The sequence below is a fragment of the Amaranthus tricolor genome, chromosome 8 (assembly GCF_026212465.1).
Source record: "Amaranthus tricolor cultivar Red isolate AtriRed21 chromosome 8, ASM2621246v1, whole genome shotgun sequence".
Taxonomy (NCBI): Eukaryota; Viridiplantae; Streptophyta; class Magnoliopsida; order Caryophyllales; family Amaranthaceae; genus Amaranthus; species Amaranthus tricolor.
Genome location: NC_080054.1, coordinates 27,998,749 through 28,025,892, shown reverse-complemented (window position 1 = coordinate 28,025,892; position 27,144 = coordinate 27,998,749). Strand labels below are relative to the sequence as shown.

At 27.7% G+C, this 27,144-nt stretch overlaps 3 protein-coding genes across 5 annotated transcripts; all 3 read right to left on the bottom strand.

Moving 5' to 3' along the window:
* Positions 1–1,701: 1,701 nt before the first annotated feature.
* LOC130820974 (uncharacterized) lies at positions 1,702–6,178 on the bottom strand. Of its 2 annotated transcripts, none has more exons than XM_057686554.1 (3): positions 6,032–6,178; positions 3,447–3,807; positions 1,702–2,076 (listed from the first exon to the last, which is right to left on the bottom strand). In XM_057686554.1, exons 2-3 carry the CDS (start codon positions 3,795–3,797, stop codon positions 1,882–1,884), a joined length of 546 nt encoding a protein of 181 aa, XP_057542537.1. In that variant the 5' UTR covers positions 3,798–3,807; positions 6,032–6,178; the 3' UTR covers positions 1,702–1,881. The 2 variants fall into 2 exon arrangements, with proteins under 2 accessions (XP_057542537.1, XP_057542538.1); XM_057686555.1 differs by having other exon boundaries at positions 3,447–3,798; positions 6,032–6,113.
* Positions 6,179–8,675: 2,497 nt separating this feature from the next.
* LOC130820869 (cytochrome P450 704B1) lies at positions 8,676–15,645 on the bottom strand. The gene is made up of 6 exons (XM_057686413.1): positions 15,270–15,645; positions 13,965–14,180; positions 13,050–13,349; positions 11,981–12,370; positions 10,998–11,198; positions 8,676–8,968 (listed from the first exon to the last, which is right to left on the bottom strand). The coding sequence occupies exons 1-6, from the start codon at positions 15,615–15,617 to the stop codon at positions 8,789–8,791; spliced, it is 1,635 nt and encodes a 544-aa protein (XP_057542396.1). The 5' UTR covers positions 15,618–15,645; the 3' UTR covers positions 8,676–8,788.
* A 5,074-nt stretch (positions 15,646–20,719) lies between these two features.
* On the bottom strand, positions 20,720–22,759 carry LOC130821316 (NAC domain-containing protein 2-like). Of its 2 annotated transcripts, none has more exons than XM_057687016.1 (3): positions 22,376–22,759; positions 21,807–22,087; positions 20,720–21,332 (listed from the first exon to the last, which is right to left on the bottom strand). In XM_057687016.1, the coding sequence occupies exons 1-3, from the start codon at positions 22,542–22,544 to the stop codon at positions 20,970–20,972; spliced, it is 813 nt and encodes a 270-aa protein (XP_057542999.1). In that variant the 5' UTR covers positions 22,545–22,759; the 3' UTR covers positions 20,720–20,969. The 2 variants fall into 2 exon arrangements, with proteins under 2 accessions (XP_057542999.1, XP_057543000.1); XM_057687017.1 differs by having other exon boundaries at positions 20,720–21,309; positions 22,376–22,726.
* Between the last annotated feature and the right edge of the window lie 4,385 nt (positions 22,760–27,144).

Below are 27,144 nucleotides of genomic sequence, written 5' to 3'. Positions count from 1 at the left end.
TTGTTTTTCTAATTGTATTTGATCTTGTAAGATCTAAGATATACTCCTCTATCCTTGGGTCGGTTTTGAACCCTGATTTATAGTAATTTTAGTATGGAAAAGGAATTTATCTTCTTGATATATAGTACTCCTAAGTCCTTACACAAAAAACTAATAAGAATTCAAATTTTTACCAAAATATTAAAACCGATAAAAAAGAAAAAAGAAATCGAGAAAATACATCATTATTATCATATTTAATATTCCGCTCGAGAGAAGGATCGTCTGGATGAGAAAAAATAACGGACAATCTAATATCCATTTTAGCTAAAAATACATATTTTAAAATCGGATTAAATTCTAATTGTTCAATCCATAACAAAAGAATAGTTATAAAAACTTTTTTATCCCAATATTTTAGCTAAATGCATGTCTAGCTAACATATAGCAGCCCATCAACAACTTCAATATTTTTCCCTTGTTTTCTTTAAATTCTTGTAGTTAGAAAAGGAGTTAAGGACACATGAGTAATACTTTATTTTATGATTACCATTATGCAAAGGAAAGTTAATAGTGGCGAAATCACGAAAAAAACATATAATATCGATAATCTAAGTGAAAATTTTACATTCAACATTATTTGATTAATACGCAATTATTTAGGAAAGTTTTTATATTTTGAAACAACACATGATGTAACCATTTAATCATTATTTTAATCATGTCAATACAATATTAATGTCTTTAACACAATTTAATTTTTATGCTATTTTCAATCATAGTAATTTCATGAGCGCCGATTAAATAGATAATAGAGAGAATTTAGCAATTTCAGCGCAAAAGAGAATATAATCTTAAGACATATAAAGTAGAATTAAGTATTTATCCGTGCCATATTTGATATTCGATATTTGATATATATACTACTATGTAAAATAAAATATACTCTACTAAATTGCTGCTAATTAATCATGTGGAATTTATTCTGCTTCTAACGCCACATTCGATATTCCAAATATATATGGGCTACTAATATTTATGATATTTGATATATATACTACTTAGTATTGCATACTCACTTTATGTTGTTGACTTTGCTACAAAATATTACAAACACTTTTGCTTCGATAATAATATTTATAATATTTAAAAGGTGTCTAGGTCTACAAATTAGAAGCTAAGGGAACCATAATAAAAATGTTTTACATGTAAAATTATGGAGGGGACCACCAGAAAGAGGCGTTCACATGTACTTTTTCGGAATTTTAATAGTTGCTACAATTCGTGTAGTAATTACTATTCATCAGCTGATTTTATTTGGTATATATTTCTGCATGTATAATGTTACACATAGTCAAGTGGGATCTTGTTTAATTCGTCTTAGTGCATAATTTCATAATGTGTTGAATTTTTAGAAATTTTTATCATATAAAATTAAAAATATTAAAGATTAAAATCGTGCATTAGATAGCGTGAAAAACAAAAGTATAGCAACTATTAAAAAACGAAGGAATTACAAATTAAAGAGTGGACCATAATAAAAATGTGTTCATGTATATGTGTCAAAAATCATTACTTAAAATAGAAATAAAACAATTAAGGTGAACTGACCTAAAAAAGAAATGAAATGAAATCGGAGCTAGGGAGTATAATTGAAATTTTCCATTTGTTCTTCTCAATTGATTTCTAAGAAATATATATTAAGATAAATCTATTAAGATCTATATAAATATGTATATTTTATATAAATCGATCATAAATTATAGTCAATGTTGTTTAATTTAAGTATATACGTAGTACATTAGTCATAGTACACGTGTACTTCCTTGTTGCATATGCAATAGGAGTATTATTTAGTATCACAATTGGTACACATTTTCAATCTCTTTTAAGTCTATTAAATTAAAGGTCGACCGTAAAGAGAGCAGTGGCAGCTGCAATATCAGCAGATGGATCAATACGGGCAGATGCTTCAGCACCAGAAAGAGCATCATAATCTTCACTTTCGCTTCCAGAATTTTCCAAACTGTCTTTGATTACATTCCAATTAACAGCACCCTTCGGGTACTCGCTAAGAAGTCCAGTTTTTACGTATATCTGAATTACGTTTATTTATTATTAGAACAACAATATATAAACCACTTTTTATCTTGGAGCACAAAATATTTTATTTTAAAATTATCACAGGAAAATTTTTGTATTTTTTTTTTATGAATATACAAATAAATTATGAAATGGATTCTACAAAAGATATTGGAGTTTTGATTAAAGATTCATTTATTGTTATTTTTAGTTTATTTTGCAATTTGATTTACCTAAAATTAGTCTTAATTTTTTAAGGCAAAACTATAATCTAGAAATTTTAATTATAATCAGATCATATAGGAGTATTATTTTTTGAAACATATTAAAAAAAAAAGAAAAATTACGTGGAATAAATTCAATCTTTTGATGATTTTCCTACAATAATTCCACATATTAATTAACCAAGAGTAAATCCGGTAATTGGATAACTTGCTATAACAAGTTTTATTTTTTTTAAAAAAAAGATAAATTAAAATAAAATGTCGAAAATGTTAAAAAAAATTCTAAATTTTTTATCATTCGAAACTTTCTAACGTAAATTTTCAAAATATTTCTCTGTCATCAGTTTACCAAGTCTACTCTAGGCAAACAACCCTAAAGTTGGGATTATTTATGGTTAATCGATAGTTGAGATTATTGTAAGAAAATCATGAATATGTTGGATTATTTTAGGTAATTTTTTCTAAAAGAAAAGGTTAAATGCTCATGTAATTTTTATAATTTTTGTTTCAAATATTTTTTAATCATTTTAAAAGCTAAGAAAGTTTACAGTTTTGCTAAATGCTTAAAAAATATTTACTCAAAGACAACAAAGTACATACAATTGTTTCATTGATTGTAAATTTTAAGAGGCCTATAAATTCTCTGTCTCTTGTTAACGTGTAGTGGATTTCTTTTTTATATTTTTATTTTTTTGTTTGCATAGCCAAAAAAAAATTTGTATGATTGAATGGTCATTTTAATCTATTGCACATTAAATTCCCTTTAATAACACTAAAAAAATATAATTAGGTAGTTATAAGATCAAGTTACTTTCCAACACTAGTTTATGTCACGGAATCAACTCAACCAAAAGCATATTAGCTGATGGTTGAGGTCTCAAGATATGTTATATAATATAACACACCCCCTCACACGAGAACCCATTGGGTTAGAAGTGTAGATGCAACACAGACTCTCCTTAAACCTGACGCTAAATATTCCACTTTATATGAGGGATGGTTGAAATTCGAACAAGTGACCACTTGTTACGCTGGCTTTTGATATCATATTCAAGAACCAACTCAACCAAAAGTTTAAGCTAATGGTTCATGTCACATGATATTTTACATACTCTAATATTTTATTCATGATTAGCGCTTACGAAAGTTTAGAAATTTTACTTTGTTTAGAGAGCCGTTACCAAGAACCTTCCAAGCCAATACCCATGCACAATTATCAGAGCCACCTTGAACATTTGGGCCAGCATAAATGACACACCCATAAGAACCTTGTGGATCCTCGGGGAGGATACTCCTATGGATAAAGTTGGCGCTATCATTTGTATCAATGTTAGGATAAGTGTGTAGAACGGATCCAGACCAATCATGTTTGTCGTGAACAATCATTTTTCCCACTCCAGTGTTACTAATGTTCATGTTTGTGGTTGCTTGATTTGAGTTACGTGCTCCAATTGATGACTTAATCTCATTTTTTAAATCACTAATTTTTGCTACTTTCTGGGATGCTGCCATTCTTTCAGTCCTTAACAAAGAAAATAAATTAGGAAAAACATTAATTCTAAGATCTAAATTAAATACAATGAATTTGTAAATTGTATGACTAAAAATGTGTAATAAGTATTTAAAAACACCTCCATCTTAATTATTTTCATCTTGACATCAATCATCAATTGTATGACTAAAACTACGTAAGTATATTTGAAAACATCTTTTCCTTATTTTGATCTTGACACCAATAATAAGTTGAGCAAAATACATCAGCTAATAGTGCTATTATTCTATTTATAATATAACAAGGAATTAATTACAATGCACATAGTACTAGGGCTGTGAAAAACAGACCAGACCCGTAATACCGACCGAAATCGATCTGTATTCGACCCGTTGATTGACCCGAGGTGCTGTGACCTATAATCAACCAAAACTCGACCTAATGTTGACTCGTAACTCGACATGCACCCGATTATTTTAGTCCCATAATCGACCGGCACTCGACTCGAGAACAACCCATACCCGAGATTAACCCGACAATGTAGTTAACCGAACTCGATTGCAACTGACCAGTTAGGCAGTTACAACTCGAACCCATCTTTAACCCAATAGGTACTCAACATTATCCCACACGAAGGGACTCATAATCAACACTCGAGATTAACTCGACTATGTGGTTAACCGAACTCGAATTGCACCGAACTTGTTACAACTCGAATCCACCTTTAACTCGACAGGTACTCGACATAATCCCACTCAAAACGACCCATAATCCACGCCCAAGATTAACCCGATAATGTTGTTAACCAAACTCAATTACACCCGTCCTATTACAATTCAACTCCGTCTTTAACCTAATAAACACTTGACATAATCATACCCGAAATGACTAGAAACTCGTAAGTCGTAAGTAATTAACCTAATTCGCAACTGAAAAAAATTATCTGACAGTGAGCAATTAGTAACTATAATATATTTAGGGAGGTAGTATTTAGAGAGTGGATTAGTGGGAACGAAAATGACAACCGTAACGGTTGAAGGCGTAGAGGCCATGCGTCTTATTCAGTTTCATGAATTTATTATTTTTTAAAACTGCTGTAAGAATCCCCATTTACAATTTCAAGGTTCTTTCACACAAGTAAAAGATACTTGCAATTTCATTTCATTAATTTTTTATTTTTTTTGATTACTGCAAGAATCCATTCACAAAAATATGAGCTACACTAAGGAAAGAATAAGGGACAGACTTGAGCAGTGTGATTCGTGCTTTATTCCTTTTATTTTGTGCAAGTTTTCATTTTAATTTGTCTCCATTAATTTGATTTTATTATTATTATTTTATTTTATTATAAGTCAAATTCCATTTCATTGAAGGAGATTCTACAAGAAGTTGGTGATGAGTTAAGCGACAAAAAGTAATAAAATGAGCATAATCAATTAAAATAGTGGGATATTTATAAATAAAAGAGAATATATAAAATCAATATTGTTGAGATCTCATAAAGTAAAAGAATTATTAATTTATATTATGTATAAGTTTATTTAGCCGAAACAAGTTCAGTTTAGGAAAAATAAATGTTTGATTCTACTAATAATAAGTTTGATTCAATCAAATCAAGTTCAGTTTAGCTAAAATTAAGCAATAAATGTAGGTCCGCAATCAAATCTTATCGATTTTATCTTTAAGTTGAACCAAATTTGTCTGGTAACTGACAACTTAATTAACCAACTACAACTCGTCATGCATCAATCACAAACAATTTCAACTGAATAAATTGTATAATAAAAATAAAGTTCTATCGAGATAAAATTCAACTAAATTGAATTTTAATCGACTCCAATCCGAAGAATAACTGAATGCCCAACTAAAAAATGATATAATCGATCCGAAGTCAACCCGAACTCAAAATAACCGAACTTGATGTTAACTCAAAATGAAAAATAACCCGACCCATAGTCTAACTGAACTCGATTTGTCCTGAAGTATAACTGATCTAGATCTGAACTGAATTAACCGAACCCGATACAAACCATAACCGAAATTGACCTGATCCGAAACGAAATCAACCCAATATGGAATTAACTCGATGGAGACCCGTATCCGATTAAACCCGTAACCGAATCGACCCGAATTACCTAAAAAAACTCGAAGCCCAGAATATCCGAACTACATATTACAATATTAATAAATAAATAAATAAATAAATAAATAAATAAATAAATAAATAAAAGGAGTATGAAACAAGTATATGTACCTAACTTTCTTGATATGTAAATGATGCTAATTCCTTCACTTGTGTTAGAGACTATGCCTAATTTATCTCTAATACCTTGGATATTTATAGAGTAAGTAATGATCGATGCAAAGCTAAAAAGCAATGGTCCTATCATATATCTTATGGCATCTGATGCTTTTCTTATCTTGTCCAAATGCCACTACTTACATTTAATTATTTACATCACAATAAATTCTTAAAATATTATATAATATTATAAAAAAACTCAAAAATTCTATTATGGTGATTTTATATAGTTTTGTCATAAAACATTTTTACAGGTTCAAATGTAATTAGGTGATATTCAAAAGATTTTATTACATTAATTATGATTTAAGTATTAAAGGTAAAAAAAAGATTTTATTAGATCAACTCATATTATCATACAATACTATAAAACAACAAGAAAATTACAAACGATAGTATTATAAAGCTTTTTCAAATGAAAGCATTTTTACATGTTAAAATATAATTGTGAGACATGTAAATCGTGTTTACTATAATATGTAATTGCATCTTTCTATAAAATTTATATTTATAGGTATTTTCATATTTACAAACCTTGGACATGGCAAGTTTGTATACTATTTCTTTTATATTTAGCATGTGATAGATAGATCTCTATACATTAGTTTAAAGGCCCATCGATGAATCACATACCATATAATTATTGAGGTGTTAAGATAATGCTCTACCAATTCCAAAAAAAGGATTATACTTTACCTAAGCCATCATTTCCATGATAGTAATTACAATAATTTGGATCAATCTGAAATAGAATATTAATTAAAAGAGTAGATACTGGAAATAATAAAGAGGAAAAATAAATTATATAGATAAAATTAAAGAGAATTAAAATATAAAGATGAGATCATAATAAAGTGCTGGCCTATTGTCCAAAAATAAGACTGATGCAAAATGATGTGTGCGACGGACCAAAATGGCATATATTGATGCAAAATGAGTAGGACGGATAGAGTAAGTAATACGAGATGATTTGGACATGTGAAGAGAAAGACTTTTGACAACCCTGTGAGGAAGATCGAAAGCATCATAGTGGAGGGTAAGAGAAGTCGAGGAAAAGAGAAGTCGAGGAAAAGAGAAGTCAAGGAAGACCTAGGAAAACTTGAGAGAAACATTAATAAAGGAAAATGATTTGCATGAGTTACTCTTCTCTGAGGAACTAGCTAGTGGTTGGAGGTATCATATTCATGCCTTATACTACTGATACTTTATCGATTAGTTGTGGGTGTTCTAGCTTGTTCTTTAATTTGCCTTTTACAGTTCATTCTTTACTTCATTTTTTTGCCTTTAATTAGGTTTTTATTTCATAGTTATAACTCAAAAATATTGATGTAGAACTCAAATATTCACCAAATTTTAGGAAAAAAGTGGGGTTTATTTGGTCTCGATTGGTTACATTTCAGGTGGTTAGTGGGGTTGAATCAAAATTCAGCTAGTCTTTTGAGAGGACGTCTTTTTGAGAGACATATTTCAAGTCCAGATCATTAAAGATTGATATCTACTTATCATATTCTTAATGCCTACTTACATTATTTTTAATACTCATTTACCATATCTTTAATGTCTATTTTCAATATCTCAAATATCTACTTACATCATTTTTAATTCCTACTTATAATATTTTAAAAAATATATAATAAATCGGTCCAATTATAAATGGTCTCTCAAAGAGATCGTCTCACACAAGAATTTGACTGGTGTATCCAAATTACATAATGTAACTTCAACGTAGACACGGGATTTTAAGTATTGGATGTAGATATCCTTATCTTTGATATTAGTGATAACAAAGGTCTATTGATTAATATAACCTTCGTAGCAAACCTTATTTACAAATTCTCATAAATGGATGTTTGGCAATAGGTGTTGACTAAAATGGGTGAGACAAGGCTGCGGTTCGGCTGCTATCGCTAGCTGGGCCATGACGGGCTGTAAGCCTGACTTCATTGCTAATTGAGTAATGAATTAATAAGTGCGTATGTTAAAGGAGTAGTAGGCTAGCTGGCTAGGAGCCCAGATTTAGTTATATTTCCCCCTTTAATTACTCCCTTTAAGCCATTTTTAATTAATCGCTTGAGCGTAAAAATGACTTGATTTATCCCACTTTGGGCAAGTATCATCTTTTAGTATGAACCTTATTTTCTGAATTTTACTCTCTCTATTTTCATTTGTTCTTTCTTTTATTTTTTGCGCAAATCTTCATACAATTTACTTAACAGTCAAATAGTTTTGATCGTGAATTTTAAAAATTACTAAAAGGTTGATATTTAGAAAATATATATTGAGACGAATCTATCAAGTTCTCACATGAATATGTTTTTTCATATAGATCGTTGAGAAATTTTAGTCAAATTTTAACACTAAAATTCGTAATTCTATTTAAGAAGAAGATATGAAAATGAAGAGAGTATTATTTTGGAGAAATAAATAACTAATTCAAAACCAATTATTTGATAAAATAAACATTATTTTATCATTTATAACTCCCATTTAATATTTAAGAAACAAATTGACTTTTATCATTAAAATTAATAAACCAAATCAATACTATCAAAGTAATCCACATCTTCCATTACTCAAATTTCAAAAATAATGGGCAACGAAAAATTAATTTAGCTAGATCAACATATATATGATAAGTTAACTGTATCAAACAATTAATGTAAAGTATTACATAGAATATTATTGCAAATTACGTTTTCTAATAATTAATTATGAAGACCTAGAAACTGTAAGCTTTAATCCATGAGCCATTGAGAGAATTGTCATCATCCTATACTCAACAGAGTGATCTGGAACCAACTTGAATTTGTAAAATCTGCACAAAATAGCCAATGCCATCTTCATCTGTAAATAAGCTGAATCCTTTCCTAGGCATATCCTTGGACCAGCCTGCATAAGTTTATTTCATGTATCAAACATCAATGCTAAGTTTTACAACATCACAATATTCTATTACCGCAATGCTATTAAGTGACTCATATGATTTAAAGGGTCCAATATAACCAATCTTATCTATATTGGTGATATAATAATAAACATATTTTTAATTTTAGATGAATATAAAGTGAACATAATTTAATAATTTAAATCACTTTAATTGGGATAAAGTATATTTTAATATCTATTACTCCCTCCTATTCAGCCTATTAGTCTCATTTTCAAATATGGTCAAATCACCCTATTAGTCTCATTCCTATTTTTAGTACATATTTTTTACTCTTTTACCCTTACTCACATTACTTTTTTACAATTATACCTTCATTGAACTCTATCAACTAACCCCTATTAATCCTACATATTTTTAATAAAACACATTAATTACATTTACCTACCCACTCAAAATTAACCCTTCCCTCCCTTTTTGTAAACCAAACCCTAATTTCTTCATGCATTCTCATTTGGCAGTCTTTATCTACGTTTAAACCCTAGATGTTCTTCATACCTCATTTGTTTTTCGGTTACACTTCGTTTTCACATTAATTCCTGATATTTTTGTTCGGTTGTTCTTCGATTTTGTGGGTTTGTTCTTCAAAATCTGAGTATTTCCAGATCTGAGTTTGTTCTTCGATTTTTTGATTTTGTGGGTACGTAATTTCTGATATTCTTGTTCTTCGATATTTTGATTTGTTGTTGTTGATTTGCTTTTATTTTTTTTTTCCAATTTTAAGGTTTGGGTTTGTTCTTGATTATTTTGTGCCTTTGTTCTTCAAAATCTGGGTTTGTGACTTTGATTTTTTACTTTTTTTTTTCTTTGTTTGTTCAAGGTCTGGGTTTGTTCTTCAATTTTGTGGGTTTGTTCGTATGTTCTTCAAAATCTGTGGGTTTGTTCTTCAAAATCTTAATTTTTGTTATTCTTGTTCGTATGTTCTTCGATTATTGGAATGTTGTGGAGGATTTGGTCTTTTTTTTTTTTTCTGTTTCAAGGTCTGGCTTTGTTCTTCATTATTTTGTGCGTTTGTTCTACAAAATCTGGGGGTTTGTTCTTCAAAATTTGGGTTTGTGACATCGATTTTTACTTTATTTTTCTTTGTTTGTTCAAGGCCTGGGTTTGTTCTTCGATTTTGTGGGTTTGTTCGTATGTTCTTCAAAATCTGTGGGTTTGTTCTTCAAATTCTTAATTTTTGTTGTTCTTGTTCGTTTGTTCTTCGATTTTTGGAATGTTGTTGATGATTTGGTCTTTTTTTTTTTTCTGTTTCAAGTTCTGGCTTTGTTCTTCATTATTTTGTGCGTTTGTTCTTCAAAATCTGAATTTATTCTTCACATGATCAGCAAAGACTACGACTATCCTGATGTTGTTGAAGAGTTGAAAAGGCCTGGGGAAATTAAGTAGTCGATCCTTATGTAATTTTATTTTACGTTGTTGGAACCATTAATTTTAATCAATGGTGAACTATGTAATGTATGAATTCATGAATGTATTAGTGAGGACTTGTATCAGATTTTCTATTTTCAGTATTTTCAGAATTATTTTCAATTTTCAAAATTTTTAAATTCATTTTAAGATTTAAAAGGTAAATTTTTTGAAATTAGGAGGCAAAATTAAAATTTTGGAGGGAATCATTAATCTAATAAGGAATCATTAACAATTTACTAATTCACATTCTCTCTCCTATTTAAGTGGTCCCATTTGACCCACCTAAAAATTGGTGAAAAGTCAAATGGGATTAATGGGAGGAATAGGAGGGAGTACTATAAAGAGGGTGTTTAGTAAATGATTGATAGCTGATTAAAGTGGCTAATTTGACTAACTGATTTTATTAACTGGTTTGACTAGTTGATTTTGAATACGCTGGCATAGCAGCTTATTAATTTACCAAACATTAACATTGACCTAATTTGACCACCCAACCCGCTAGTTTCATTAAAAAAAATGGCTAAAATTACTAATAAGATTTTTATAAAATACAAAAACAAATACCTGAAATGCAGTAAATTTGAAAGGGGAGGCATTTTGGAAGAAACCATCTTTGAGCCATCTGTCAGGATTAAAGACAGAAGCATCAGGGCCCCAATTGTACTCCATTCTACCCATAGAGTATGGCACATAAGTCACCATTCCACCTGCCTTTACTTTGGTTCCATCTGGCAATACATCATCCTCTAATATTCCCTTTGGGTCCTGCATCCATGAATAAAACACGTCAAATTATATACACAAATTCCTAATCAATCACCGTGATTTCTAAATCATCACAAAAAGACAAAAATAATAATAATAAAATGAATGAAACAAAAAAAATAAATTAAAACAACAAAACTCTCCCCCTATCAAATCCTACCACACAGAGTGATTTGTTAACCTTACAAATAACCGTTATGTACTAAGTTTTTTTCAATTATATATACTTCCTCTTATATCCTAATAATCCCATTTGACTTGGTATATTTATTAATAGAATAATATAATCATTAATATCTTTAATTATATATAATTAAAAATCATAAAAAGTTAATATATTAAATGATCTTTGCAATTAAATGAATCAAATAAGATCGCTCTTTACTATGGAGTATCTTATAGATTAATTAAGAATAAAGTACAAATTAAGAATAATTAATAAACAGTGTCTAAAGTCAAATAAGACTATTAAAGTAAATAGGACTATAGAGGGGAGTACTAAGGTAGTACATAATACCCTCTCCTATTTATTCAAAGTGTCACATTTGATTTTTCACCATTTTTAGGTGGTAAAATGGGACCATACATGAAGGAAAAAAGAGTGTAGTATTTTTAAATTTTGATAGGAGTAAAGTGGAGTTATTAAGTGTAAAAATGTAAAAAGTTAAGTTTAATAAGGGTATATTGGTAAAGTTAAAATACTTAATAAGAAATAAGATATTTAGAGTGACTTGTTCCAATAAGAAAATTGGACACGTAGGATGAATAAGTAATTAACAAACCTGAGGAACAGCAGGGTATAATCTGAGAGTCTCGGTAATAACAGCATGCAAGTAATACAATTTAGCCAAGGAATCATATGTCAGAAGTTGCGCAAATTGTGACACCCTTTGGTTAAATGAAGCATAATCCTCAGATTGATCAAGCTGGATTAACTCAATCATTTCTTCATTTGCTCTCTCTTGTTCAATGTTTTTAAGCTCTTGATAAAGTTTTTCAGCCACATTTTCGTGTGTCATGATCATGTATATTGCCCATGACAGTGTTGTTGCTGTGGTGTCTCGACCAGCTATCACGAAATTAAGCACTATGTCTCTTAGACTCTTCTCTGTTGTGTTGTTCTCTGGATCTTCTCCTAATTCTATAAACCTTGATAATATGTCATGCTTCATCTGGAATTTTTTAACACATACCAAAATAAATTAAAGTACCAATAATTTTGTGTTTTTTAATAGCTAGACAATTGATTATGTGTCTGTTTGGCAAATAGTGGTTGTTGGCAGCTTAGATATGTTGGTTGGAGTTGTGCTCTTGTTTGACTAGCCGAGAATAGTGACTTATTTGTGGACAATTTGTTAAGTTAGTTGTTTTGAATTTGTTTGTTACAAATTATTTGTTGGTTATTGGCTGTTTAATAGAGAAATGAAGGTCAAATAAAGTAAAGTTGACTTAAATTAAAAATCTGACTATAAATATATATATATATATATATATATATATATATATATAATGAGTTTCGACTAAAAATGATAATGTGGAACTCAAAAATGATGAAATTAATAAAAGGAGTTGAATCAATCAAGTGTGACCCATTTTCTCTATTAAGGTCATTTTCGATTTACGAATTAGAATTGTCGAGTTAAACTACTCAGATCCTGAATCAATTTTGCATCACAAAAGTCAAAACTCAACAAAAAAGTTAACTTTATAATTGGCTATAAAATATTTACGAAACACATTTTTAGCTTTTTAATTTGCGAAGCTAAATATCCAAAAACTAAAACAAAATCAAAAGGTCAATTAAAATGTCATTTGCCAAACACGAACAAGTTACTTAAAGAAAACACTTACCTTGATGTTGGTGTTGGATGATTTTTTAGCTTCTACGATTTCAGCTTTTCTTCTTCGAATTACAGAATATGTAAAATCATCAATAATTTTAATACTTTGGGAAAGTAAGGCCTCAGAACCCAGATTAAGAAGCTTCTTAATCTTCCAAAGAGGATCAATAAAACGTAGGGTGACAATGGTGTTTGCTGTATCAAAAGCACGAGCAAAGGAGTTCTCAGGTAGTTCAGGTGCCAATGTTCCAATTTCCACACCAAAACCTACTTTGCATATGGAGTCTAATGTCATCCTCATCAACAACTCCTAAAAGCATTTCAATATTTTAGTTTATTCACAATTTATTACTAATTAAAATATAATCACAAAATGTTATATCATATAGTCTCCCTGAAAGACGCATCTCATATATGATTAAAGTAACTCATCCGATAAAATAAACTTCTTATTTAAGGTCGTCTTACTGATAGATAGTCTACAAGAGTAGCTCAAATATAATAGAAAAATTTGTTATGCTTGAACATGATTTCGATTTATTTAACTTACATTTTATTCAACAATAGTACTAGAAAATATGTTAACCATCGTATATTTAAGTTTTACATACAAGGATAACTATTCTTTTGAGATTTAATTTACATGATATCTTAATAGTTTATCTTACTTAATTACTAAATAAAAAAAAATTATACAAATCCATATAATTTTTTTAAAAAATCAAAGTAATTGATAAAATTATAATAACGATTACTAATATTAAGTAGTTGTAACGAAAATTTTATAGGACTGAAATAAAATTTAACTATTTTATTCATAATATAGAGCTTTTAAAGCTAGCTACTACAGAGTTGGCGTACTATATATGCGAATTAACTCATTAGTGAAAAATATATTTAAGTTAGTGTACGATATATTAATTACCTGCATGTCGACGGATCGGTTTTCAAAAGATGCATGGCTTAAAATGGTAGAAAGCTTCAAACTATACTCCCTAAAAACAAGTGTGCTAAAGTCTCTTAAGTTCTTAGATGCAAACTCATGGCTAGCAGTTTTTCTTTGTTTCCTCCAACTTTCACCGTCCGCATTAAAAATGCCATCCCCAAGTAATACTTCCATGTACGAGTGGTATACTTCACCCTATAATTGTTCACCCAAAAATTCACAAAAATGGAGCCAAAATTAGTCAATCTCGCAAAAATACCACAATTATCATTTAAAATGGCAAATTTAAAGCAAAACACGTTGGATCATAGTTCAAAATTGGGCTTGTATGTCAATATATATGTGTCATTATAATTTATTAAAGTTGTCATTATGGTCAACTTAAAGTGATCTAATTAAAGTTAAAAGGTTTAGTTTTATTGTGTCTGTAAGTTGTAGGCCTTAAATACGTAGAGAATCATTTTATGACTGTGTTTTATGATGAGTTGAATACCAGTCATAGGTGAATATTAGATATAAAAGTTAATCAGTTATGATTCCTAGGTTATACGTATATTCTATTTCTTCCATAATACCATTATCAGAGAGAATTAATGTGACGACCTGATACCTCCTCAAATAATTTTATATAAATCCAACCAGTACAATCAAGCAATCTCAAACATTGATTTTTCTATTGTCAGATCTAATTTAAGCTATTAAATTTTAATTTTTTTACTAATTAAATATAATTAAAATGCAAATAAATTATTTTAATTTCTAAAAAATTATATTTTAAGACAAATTTATAAATATTTATAAGTAATTGCTAATAATCTTAAGGTTAATATAAAAATATTGATAAATATGCATTTTATTAATCTATTATAGACAACCATTATAATATTATCAATTCTAAAGATATATTTGACCGTTTTATTTATATGAATTTATTATTTAAATCAAGCATGAACATATATGTGAGACAGAGAAAGTGTATACTCTCACTATTTTCATTTATTGTTCGTAATCACTTTTTTACGGACCACAATGCAAACTTAAAAGTCAAAAATTTTTAATTGTGAGTTTTTAAAAATTCTAACAAATTAATATTTAGAAAATATATATTTGAAATGAATTTATCAAGAACCAATATGAATATATTTTTTCATATAAATTGATGGGAAAATTATAGTCAAAGTTCGACTATAAAATTCGTAAATTTTATTGGAGAAGACAGAGGAAGTATATTAGTAAAAAGTGATCTTAAATCTTTTTGTAGTATATGAAAATATGTAAAGTTACCTTAGGATAATTAGCAAAATTGTTCTTAAGAACATGCTCAACATTAGCAGGATCAGCTATGTAAGTGTAAGTAGTGAAAGGCATAGGAACCACAACAGTTTTAGACTTAGACAAATATCCCACAAGCCAATCATGCATCCTATCATAATTCATCAATTGCTCAACAGCTGCCCCTATCAATGGCCATGTCTTGGGTCCCACCTTGTTCCTTTGACTCCATCTATGGATCCAAACCCATGATAACCCCATACAACATGCTACCAATATCACTGATCCTATATTGTAATAATAACCATTTTTATCTTCAAAAGAAAAAATTATTTGCTTTAGATTATTTGATTTGATCATGATGAAGTTATAATAATTAATTAATGAATAGTTTTGTTTTGTAATTTTCAAGAGATTAAATAAAAGAGGATGGTTTGATTGGGAAAATTTATGTTAAGAAATGGGTTGATGGAAATTAGGTTGGTGTTATAAGTTTAATTTTTTTGTTGTGTCAAGCTAATGAGTTAGCAAGCTATAATGTTAATGTTCAACAATCTTGGTATGCTTGCCAAAAGGCAACCAAGATTATATTCATGTGTTTTGTGTTATCCACCTAATTCTTCTTGTTTATTAGGAATTAATTACTCTTAATTTTATAGTTGTTTTTAATAGATTATTAAAGTTGTGAACATATAAAATAATAATTAATGATATGTGTATATGATGCATATATTAATTTTATTTTATTTTTATCATAATGTTTTTGCATAGAGATCTAAAAAGAAAGTTCAAAATTTATTTGTTTGTAAAACTTGAACTTCAATCATAATATGACAATTTAGGCTCTTTTGGAACTTATATGTACTTATTGTGAAGAAATTTTGTACGCTTTTGTCTCTTCGTTGTTGGTTTTGCTTATCCTACTCAAATATATATTACCTGTTATAATAGGTAATTTATCAAAAAAGTTAATTAAAAATTAATGTAAAATTAGCGAAAAAATTAAAATTTACATAAACAATTATGATTAATAAAAAAATCAGAATTTTTTAACATTGTTCATATATTTTTTTTCAACATTTTGTTTTAATTTATTTATAAAAAAATAAAACTTGCTATATTAACTCATTTGATTATCGGATTTACTCTAAAAAATACACCTTAAAGTTTAGATTATTCATAGTTAATCAATATGTGGAATTATTGTAGAAAAAGTATGAAAAAATTAAATTATTCTAGATGATTTTTCCTAGAATTTAAAGTTAAATGTTTGGTTAATGATTAGATTGTATTGAAACTAATTGTAAGCCCCTTTATCCATCATTTAATTAAAACAAACACCCCATTTGGTTATATGATGGTAATATAAATGAATTTAATCTTGATTTGATGAGATGTGCAACATCATTTTCATGATAATAAAAGTCTTAATAATTATATTTTATCTTCATAGTTTTCTATAATCATTTAACACCACTTTTGCAAGTGGTTATTAACGGGAATGGTTTTTGTGCTCAAGTAGTACTCATGATACAATTATAGTAATTTATATCAACTGTTAAATCTCAAAGTAATATTTTGTTTAGAAGTTCGTATAAGAAAAGAATGTACTTAGACAACATAATTATTTTGAGAAATTAAATGTGGTGTTCTAAAATTTGGTTTTTCAAGGTGGTAAATAAATTATTTTTTTTTTAATTTATATGGTGATCTTGACCCTTTAATTTTTCCACTTGGTAAACAAAACGAAAGTTTTTTTTGTTAAATTTACGCTATTTTGCATCAATATAATGATTTAAAAAAAAAAAACAAACGTCGTGGTCACTCTAATTGACTATATATTTCGAAATTTAGTCGAAATAAATACTTAACCAAAATTGTAATATTTTGTCTACCATATGAAAAAGTTGAAAGTTCAAGATCACCATATAGATTTTAAAAAAATATTTATGAAAAAGCCAAAATAGTCGAATCACCACATATTATTTTCCATTATATTTTTTTTAGAGAGTTTCACATGTAGATCCTCCGTTCTCGTTGATTTACATTTCTTTTATACAGGTCTAAATATATTTATACTTGTATCAACCTAGCAGAAATGCAAAAGATGTCAAAAGGGTTGTGGATTTGACTAGTTCAAAGAACTTGACGGCTCAAACTTATCCTAATATATACTCCTTTCCATAGTTGTAATTAATAAAATATCTTTGCATGTCAATTTCATACTATGATACTTAAATTACTAACCACATGCAATGCACCAACCTTTTTGGAGCCATGTATAAATTAATACTTCCCATACTTTGCTAATCCCTATCTTTTAGGATAACACCGATCCCTTTAATTTAACCATATTCCTTCCACCTTTCTCAATTAAACCATATTAAGAAATGAGACAAAAGAGTAAAACAAGTTATTAATGCAAAAGGTATTAAATAAAACACCGATTTAAAAAATACATAAATATTAAAGTAGCTAGTATATATTGTATAAAACTCATTATATATACACCGAGATACATCACAATATATAGCATAAAACTTCATCCATTTATTTACTGATTAAACACGAATTTTAATTATGTTACATTGGAAATTTATTCACAAAATTCTTAGGGGGTAGGACTAAAGAAAAACTTATTATATTGAATCAATTCTACCTTAGTGGCAGTAATTATGATATTCCCTAACTGAAATCTACTTTAAATTCTCATTAATTTTATTTTTTCGCCTGGCTTGTAACAAAAAAGCTTATTATATATGAACAAATTTCAAGCTATTGAAATACATGAGTATAATAAGAGATAAAACAAATGATTAACCTTTTGTTTGATTATGATGATTCCTCTAAAACTTTGTAGTAGCCATAAGCATTACGGAGATGCTTGAGCTTGGATAGGAATGTGGTCCTAATTAAATTTGTATTTGTAAACTTGTAAAGTAGCAAGAAAGTAATAATACTTTCTAATTGTGTGGTTTGAATGGATAAAGTTAATTAATCATGTGCAAATCATACTCTTTGTATACACGTAAATTAATTAACAAAAATGAAACAAGTAGATAACAAAGCAACAATTGATTTACGTGATATCGCCATCCTATTCTTCTAATTGCTCATATGATGTGTAAATGCTGCCACATGCTCTATCAAGAGTGTGTACAAATAAGATAGCGCAAATAGTCTACTAACTAGCTTTATTCTTTGAAAGTGCACCATGCACAATGCATATCAATAATCAATAAAATCAATAAAATATACTAATAAAGAAATGACTAAGGACACGTATCACGTTTCATTAAAACGTTTTCCACTTTTTTCTATTATTGATATGGAAACTTTAATTGATTGTCTTGATATTTAAGGAAATAATTAACTCATTAAAAATATAATATTTTTTTATTGACTATAAAAATTTCTTTAAATATTTTTTATCCTAAATCTTAAATAAAATTAAAGTTTGCTTCGTTAAGAAGTGATCCAACCATAAAAGACAAAAAATAAAATAAAATAATTTTCTATTATCATATACACAATCTTTAGTCTTAAGCTCAAAATTTATATTACATTTTATGTTCAGTTTATATATTTTATTATACTTTTAAAATGTTTTATAATCATACATGACAAAAATCTACAAATTAGATTAAAATACAATATATTGATGAAAAATCTAAAATCTTTCAATGATGGGATCATAAAAAAAGAATATTTTTTATGATAAACTAAGTATTTTATTACATGTTAAAATAGTAGTAATTAAAATTTAATAAAAACTATTGACGGACATTTCTTGACTTACTTGGCTGATTTCATCAATATAATATAGCTTAACGATAATCAGTTTGATAAAATTTTATTGATTAATGGTAATGTTTTGCCTACATATATGGTTTAATGTAAATGTATGTAATTTACTCGTTTTATCAATTATATTTTATAACAAATACAATGATTTAAAGATTAAATTTATGATGTAGATGAATTAATTTTATAAATTAATATTATAAGTGTGGATTGTCGTCTTTTCTTCATCTCTAAATCTTGCTTATAATTCTATTAGCGAGATCTACAGATATAATGATAATGGTAAAAAATATTTAAAACGATCCCTTGTTACTATATCATTCATATCTCTAGAAAATGTATTTAAAAATAAGTTGTATCCTAATAATATATCATGATAATAATAAAGTAGGAGTGAATAATTAGAAGATGAACATAAATAACATATAACTGACATATAAGGTAGAAACTTTTTTTCAAAAAGGACAATTTTATGAATATCACAGTAATATTTAAGATTTAGATGTCCGTTGTCGAATTTGTTTGGTGAATGACTATTTGTAGAAGTTGTTAGATGGATTAGTTATTTTGGCTAGTTGAAAGTTTTAGCTTTTTAAGCAAGTTGTTAAAATTATTTTGATTTAAAAAAATATTTATTGGTTGTTAGCTAATTATAAGAAATAAGTGAGTTGAAAAATACAATCTTGTCACATAATCGAATTTGAAAAGTACATGATACATTTGTTTATTCCATAAGTCCAATGCATTTTACTAGTATTCTATTTTAGAATTTATTAGATAGTACTACTCGTGTGAGATGCAATTCTAATATTTTCTTGGAATATTTAAGAAGTAAATTATATATATATATATATATATATATATATATATATATATATATATATATATATATATATATATATATATATATATATATATATATAATTTACTTCTTAAATTTTTATTTTCTTAAGTAGTCCAAGAAAATATTAAAATTGCATCTCACATGAGTAATACTATCTAATAAATTCTAAAATAGAATACTAGTAAAATGCATTGGACTTGTGCAATAAACAAATATAAACATAAACGAAAAGTTTAAAAATACTACTTGGTTTATATAAAAATATTTGTATACACGTGACAGTTGACAGTTGATACTCATTCTCCATTCATGAGGGGTCAAGGGCGGCGGCCTTCAAAATTAGTCCGTTGCATGCGCGTTGTATAATTGTACAAAAGCATGAATGAAATTTTCTAGTTTAGGTGAGGTTACATTTGCCGCCAGAAATTGAAATATTGCTTTAACTAAATTCATTTATTAAGTATTGTACTTGAATCTTAATAAAATGTGTTAGTATACTTTATCATAGCATTGCTAAATTCTAGAATAAACAATAGAAATTAATATCAATTACGAGTATTTAAAATCAATAATTTTAAACGATGAGATATCATTGGACCAAGTTTTATGGTTTGTTAGGCAAAATTAGGTGTAGGTGTATTAGTTATCCATTAAGCAAAAAATAAAAAATCTTACCATCTTTTTATACTTTAAATAGAAACATATCTATAACAGTGGGTTTAAACAACTAACTTAAATAGTTAACTTATTAGTCAATACTAACTAGAACAAATTCATATTCCCGTCTGATCACGGTTACTTTCTTACTATAGTGTAGCAAAGTGTATTTATTTAATACTAGAAAATATTAGGTTATTCATTCATAGAGATAAATTACAACCCCTAATATTCTTAAAAGAAATAAAAAGAAAATCACCTAACTATAAATTAATTCTACTTAAAACTACAACACATTTGATTAATTAAAAATCATTTTTACAATTGGATGACCTAATATTATTCACAATCACATGAACCATCTCCTTTAAAACAAATGTGGAGATCCTTTTCATGATAAACAATTATTATTTATAATAAGATGGATTCCCATTTATCTGGTGGCAGCTTAATCCAATATTTGGATATGAAGAATATGGGCCCATATTAGGTTCAAATCCAACATTGTGGCCCATACTTGTTTGTAGATCAAAGTTTGAAGTGTTGTCATTTAGTAAATGGGCAATCGGACCCAAATAGTCCAAATCCAATAAGTAAGAAAGTGATTGAGTTCTTGGGAACTGGATTGCTTGGTGGTCTTGAACACTAGAACCCTCACTTCCCCCTTCATTGCTTACTTGTACTTGTGCTGATGTTGAATCCTCTCCTTTGTCCTCTACCCTTGCCACTTGCCTCTTCTTGTATATTCTACATAACACCCAATCATCCAACTACAAAAATTCAAATTAAATATATCATTATTGATAAGGAGTAAACAATTACATCATCAAAATTATATATATTCTACTCATTTATAATCATCATTTATTATGTTAGAATACCAATATTATAATATATAGATAATTAACAGAAGTGAATTTAAGATATTAATATAAGATAGGTCAAACTTTAACCTATATGTGTTACATAATTTAATATTAATAATTTTTTAAATGATTAGACTATATTCATCATTGATCTAAGTATTAATATTATTTTCTTTATACTACGAAAGAAAGTATATTTAATAATTATAACAAAAACACAAATTTTTGTATGAGCCAGTCTCAGTGTGAAACATGCTTCATATATCAAAAATATAAATTATAGTATCTAAATTTCTTATTTTAAAAACGTTTCATCAAGAAATACTCTCTTAAAAGAATAGCTCACACATAAAAAGTGCTAAAGATGTGGATAATTACCCTCATAGATCCATGTTGCTTGACGGGTTTATGTTTAGACTCAATTAGGCGATACTCGTGCATAATCCAATCAGTCTTAGAACCCTTAGGAGGTCTCCCTTTATAAAATACAAGAGCCTTCTTAATCCCAACATATTTTGCTCCACTATAAATGGCTTTATCAGTACCCGTAGCCTTCCAATAACCCGATAACGTTGCTCGATTTGGTCGGATCCCATTCGGGTATTTCCTGTCTCTTGGGGTGAAGAAATACCATTCATTCTCACCAAACACTGCCTTATCTACAAAACAATAAACCAATAAATATTATATAATTTAGTTGCTCTGATACCATATCAATAAATTAATTCATTAAAAAATTTAAACTGATAGTTAAAACATTATAATATATTATATACTCTAGTAAATATATTAAATTAATTTTTTATGGAACATGGTTGGCTAAGGGGAGGGGAGGGGCAACTAGAATTGAACCTAAATTACTTTCGAAAAAGGTGGTATACATGCTCTAACTTAGATAAAACCCGGTTCATTATACATTAAATATGAACAAGCTTAAAAATACGAACCGGGTAATTGCCAAGGATCAAATTTATAAATATCAACTTCAGGAATGATTGAAACAGGGCATGGTCTAGACATGATTTGATTTTTGAGATAGTGTATGATCAATTCTTCATCAGTAGGATGAAACCGAAACCCAGGCGGGAGACAATTAGAAGACCAATTTGAATCCATTAATATGAATCAAACTAAGGAATATTATTTGATTTAGATTATTGATTAAAAATGCAATAAAAATAGAGATTATTTGGAAGGAAAAAATGAATAAACAGAGTAAGAAAAACAGAGTATTTTCTTGGATGAAAAGTTGTAACGGGGTCGAAGAATGAAATGGGTGTTTGAAATGTTTGCAAAGAGAGGTGATGGGATTATATGGGTGAGGTTTTCTTGTCTTGTTGTGGAAGATGTGGAAAGATTAATATGAATATATTTACAATTTAAAAAATTAATTAATAGTTGAAATAAGGATCAAAAGATATAATATATTTATAAGTTTATACTAAAATCAATTGGTACTATTAAGAGGCACTCTCAAACTTATATGATGATATTTTGTCTTTTATCTTTGAAAAACAATTTTTATTAAATACATGATAATTTGACAGAATGACATAATTTATATGAGAATCATACTCCATAAATTTCTTATAAAAAATAATATTTATTCTCTAAAAGAGATAAAAAGTATTTTAGTGAAATAATAAATTTTTATTAAATGACGTCATCTTGATTGGGGAGGCTTTGGCTTTTTGACTTGTATTTCTCGGATGATGAAGATAATCTATACTTGCAAGAGTAGGTAATGCTTGTGGTATTTTTCTTTTCCTTTTTCTTATTCTTTCGATGGTTGAATCGATCAAAGTATCTTGAGTTTTGGATTTGTCCATAAATGCAGTTAATCCTTAATTAAATATGTGGATTGTATGTACTAAAATAAAATGCTATTTGTAGTATTATACTTTTCTTTTGAGATAAAGTATTATACTACTTATTATGTAATTAGCTTGCCTTTGTACATCTTAATTGAAAAGTAGAAGTCAATTATTTTACTATAATCCCACTTCATGGAATTATCTAGATGTTAATTTGTAATAGCATATATCTAGATGTAAATATGTAAAATGGGAAGAAATAATGTTGATTTATACATGTATTGATGTTTACAATATTTTTAGTAATTTTACAATTATATATATATATATATATATATATATATATATATATATATATATATATATGACACTAGAATTAATGACCTACAACTAATTTGTAAAAATATCACTTTTAGTTTATTACACTTGAAAGAATATTTCAATACAATAAAATAGAAAATCAAATCATGTCTCAGTTGAAGATTAAATATTATTTTCAGAAGAGTTTATAAGTATAATTTTCACAATTTTAATCTCTTTCGTCAGTCTATCCTGTAATCTAAAAAACCAAAAAAAAAATCAACAATATAAATTTAGTGATTTGATATAACAAGGATATTTGTAACATAATGTTGAAGTAATAAAATAGTGTACAGAAACTAACGATAACAAACACTTTACTTGGTGTAGGCATTCACATTGGTAATCTTGTGAACTAAACTTGCTTAAGAAAAGCTCTACGATGATAGTGATTTGTATCACCTACTAGGCTACTAGTAAATATTATCAGTGCTATGTTGAAACATTCACAAAACGACACAAGTTTACATTAGATTTTCCCAATCCTTAAAGTTCGCCACCCCTTTTCATTTTTTTGCCACCCCCTCCCCCTAAAATTACGTATTTGCCCCTGTAGTTTAAAAAATTACAAAAATGCCACTCCTTACAAATTTCTTATTTATAATAATAATAATAATAATAATAATAATAATAATAATAACAATAATAAAATTAAATAATAATAATAAATAAAATTAATAATAATAATAACAGTAATAATAATAATAATAATAATAATAATAATAATAATAATAAAACCAACAATAATAAAATTAAATAATAATAATTATTATTCAAAAAAAAAAAAAAAAAAGTTGAGTCGCCCAATTTTGGGCGACTTAATTTTTTTTTTTTTCTTTTTGGAAAATAATAATAATAATAATAATAATAATAATAATACTAATAATAATAATTTATAGATTAATGTGGTCTATTAGCTCAGTTGGTTAGAGCGTTGTACTAATAACGTGAAGGTCACAGGTTCCAGACCTGAACAAGCCATTATTTAATAATTATTAATTTTTTATTATAAATATGATAAAAAATTAATAATTATTAAATATTGGCTTGTGCAGGTCTCAAACCTGTGACCTTCACGTTAATAGTACAACGCTCTAACCAACTGAGCTAATAGACCACATTAATCTATAAATTATTATTATTAGTATTAATATTATTATTATTATTATTTTCCAAAAAAGAAAAAAAAATTTGAGTCGCCCAAAATTGGGCGACTGAACCATGGTCGAGTCGCCCAGATCTGGGCGACTCGACAATGTTTCAGTCGCCCAATTTTGGGCGACTCAATTTTTTTTTTTTTTTGAATAATGATTATTATTATTTAATTTTATTATTGTTGTTTTTATTATTATTATTATTATTATTATTATTATAAATAAAAAATTTGAAATGAGTGGCAAAATTGTAATTTTTAAAAAATCAGGGGCAAATTCGTAATTTCATTTGGAGGGGGGGTGGCGAAAAAATAAAAAGGGTGGCGAAGTTTAGCAACACCCTAGATTTTGTGTGGATTTGTGACGTCCATGCACTCAACTCTTAAATCTCAAAATGTGGTAACATGAGCTATTTTTAGCAAATGATTGTTGATTGAAATTATTCGTTTAATTAATTAATTAGAGTATTATTTGATAAGTCAACTCAAACTAGTTATAGAAATAAAGATATATGATAAAAGTATTTTTATTAGTTATTGACTGTTTATTGTGAAAAATATAAATCAAAAATTAATGAAAAATCATCCATGCTATTCTTTTTAAGATCAAAAGCTTCATTCTAATTAATTTGTTAGATTTTTTTGATAATAAAAAATATTTTCTTTTAATCTCATTAACAAGCATAATATTCTTCTCAAATCATCCATGCTATTCTTTTTAAGTTAATCCATGCTTTTATTTAATTCACCTTTTTTAATAAATTTCTTTAATTCACTTATTTTTTTTCTATTTTCGAACCACTAATTACCACAAAATCTTTAAAATGTTTTTTTAATATATGAAATTCATTAGAACAGAGAAGTAAAGCATAATAATTATAATCAGTGTCGTTCCTGACATTTTGTAAGCTTAGGCAAAATAATAATATAAGCACTCCTTATAGAAGATCGATTCCAATCTTTAATAAGTACTTGAAAAAATAATACAGATGAATCCCTTTACATTAAAATAAATTATTTTTTTCAAGATTCATCTTCTTTTTTCCTTCTCAAACATGACTTCTTCTTAAAAATATTTACTATTAACTAACGGATTTCACTGAAATTAGCCCCATAATAATCATATTGGATGGCAACACTCCTTGCCTACCCAAAAAGTCCCTCATTATAATCTTATTCATTAACAATTGTCTCAACAAGTAAAATCTTTCATTCTCTCGATTTCAAACAAATTATTTCTTTAACAAAAATGTGAAAACTTTAAATAATTGATAAGGAAATCTTTAAGAAATTGGAACATATTCATTTTTTTTAAAATAAGTGTTCTAAAAGTGCAATCTTGTAATATGAGAAAAACCTACCCTACCTAAAAATTGAACCAAATATAACATGGAATGATTGTAACACCCCATTATTTTTATGACGTTACTAATTATTATTATTCTTATTATTATTATTATTATTGGAGATTTTATAAATATATTAAATTATTTTGAGTTAATCTTAATAAATTTCATTCACATACAAATTTAAATATTAATATATGTATATAAAAAATAGAATTGCGATTCCTAAACTAGAGAGGTTCGAATTTAAAATTATTATTTTTATTTAAAATTAGTGAGCATCCGAAGGTGAGTTTCTTTAGTTGGGCCTTGTAAGAAAGTGAATCTAGAAAATAAATAACTAAATAAATAAATGCCTAAATAAATAAATAAATAAACAAATGAATAAAATAAAAATGATGAGTTAGGGTTTTAAGTGGGTATTATTACTCCCTCCCTCGCTAAAAGAGACACGCCTCCCTCCTTCCCTTCTTCCCTCTCTTCTTCTCTCCTACTCTCTCCCTCACGGTTCGCCCTCAAGCCTCACAACAACCGTGATCTTCCCCCACCAACAGCTGCTGTTTTGAGCCTCCGCCAGCACAACCACAGTAGTAGCCCCTTTCCTCCCTCGCGGCAACCAGCAGCAGGAACCCAGGGCTGCGTTTGGGAAGGTAACAAATCACTACTACCATGAGTATGGTGATTGATGGTAAGTGTAATATAACACATTATATGTTCTTTAAGTCTTCTAATGGATATTTTAATTGATAATGCGTAAGCGTATGGTTGAGTCCTTTTCACCTAAACATACCTTGATATAGGAGATTAGAATCTAATGTTGTGAATTGTTGGGATTGATGGCATAGTTCATTTGTGAACATGGTTTGAATTTATCGTATGGTTAAGTTTAGAGTGCGTATTAACATGAATTGAAACCCGTTCGGTTAGTAGTATAGTTACAACACATAAGGATAAAAATAACTTGATGATGAGGTGGAATAAGCGTCTTTGTGCATGTAAGATACAGTTAAATGTTTTAAGTATTTTAAAGTATCTCATTGATC

What these genes read in the sequence shown, in the direction of transcription:
- LOC130820974 (XM_057686554.1), bottom strand. Translation starts at nt 3,797, where the DNA reads ATGGCAGCATCCCAGAAAGTAGCAAAAATTAGTGATTTAAAAAATGAG. An exon ending in GTAACGGCTCTCTAAACAAA is followed by an intron (nt 2,077 to 3,446) that starts GTAAAATTTCTA and finishes AACGTAATTCAG; the next exon opens with ATATACGTAAAAACTGGACT.
- LOC130820869 (XM_057686413.1), bottom strand. Translation starts at nt 15,617, where the DNA reads ATGATCAAATCAAATAATCTAAAGCAAATAATTTTTTCTTTTGAAGAT. An exon ending in ACCGATCCGTCGACATGCAG is followed by an intron (nt 13,350 to 13,964) that starts GTAATTAATATA and finishes AAATGCTTTTAG; the next exon opens with GAGTTGTTGATGAGGATGAC. An exon ending in CATCCAACACCAACATCAAG is followed by an intron (nt 12,371 to 13,049) that starts GTAAGTGTTTTC and finishes AAAAAATTCCAG; the next exon opens with ATGAAGCATGACATATTATC.
- LOC130821316 (XM_057687016.1), bottom strand. Translation starts at nt 22,544, where the DNA reads ATGGATTCAAATTGGTCTTCTAATTGTCTCCCGCCTGGGTTTCGGTTT. An exon ending in TGATCCTTGGCAATTACCCG is followed by an intron (nt 22,088 to 22,375) that starts GTTCGTATTTTT and finishes ATTGTTTTGTAG; the next exon opens with ATAAGGCAGTGTTTGGTGAG. An exon ending in AGCAACATGGATCTATGAGG is followed by an intron (nt 21,333 to 21,806) that starts GTAATTATCCAC and finishes GAATTTTTGTAG; the next exon opens with TTGGATGATTGGGTGTTATG.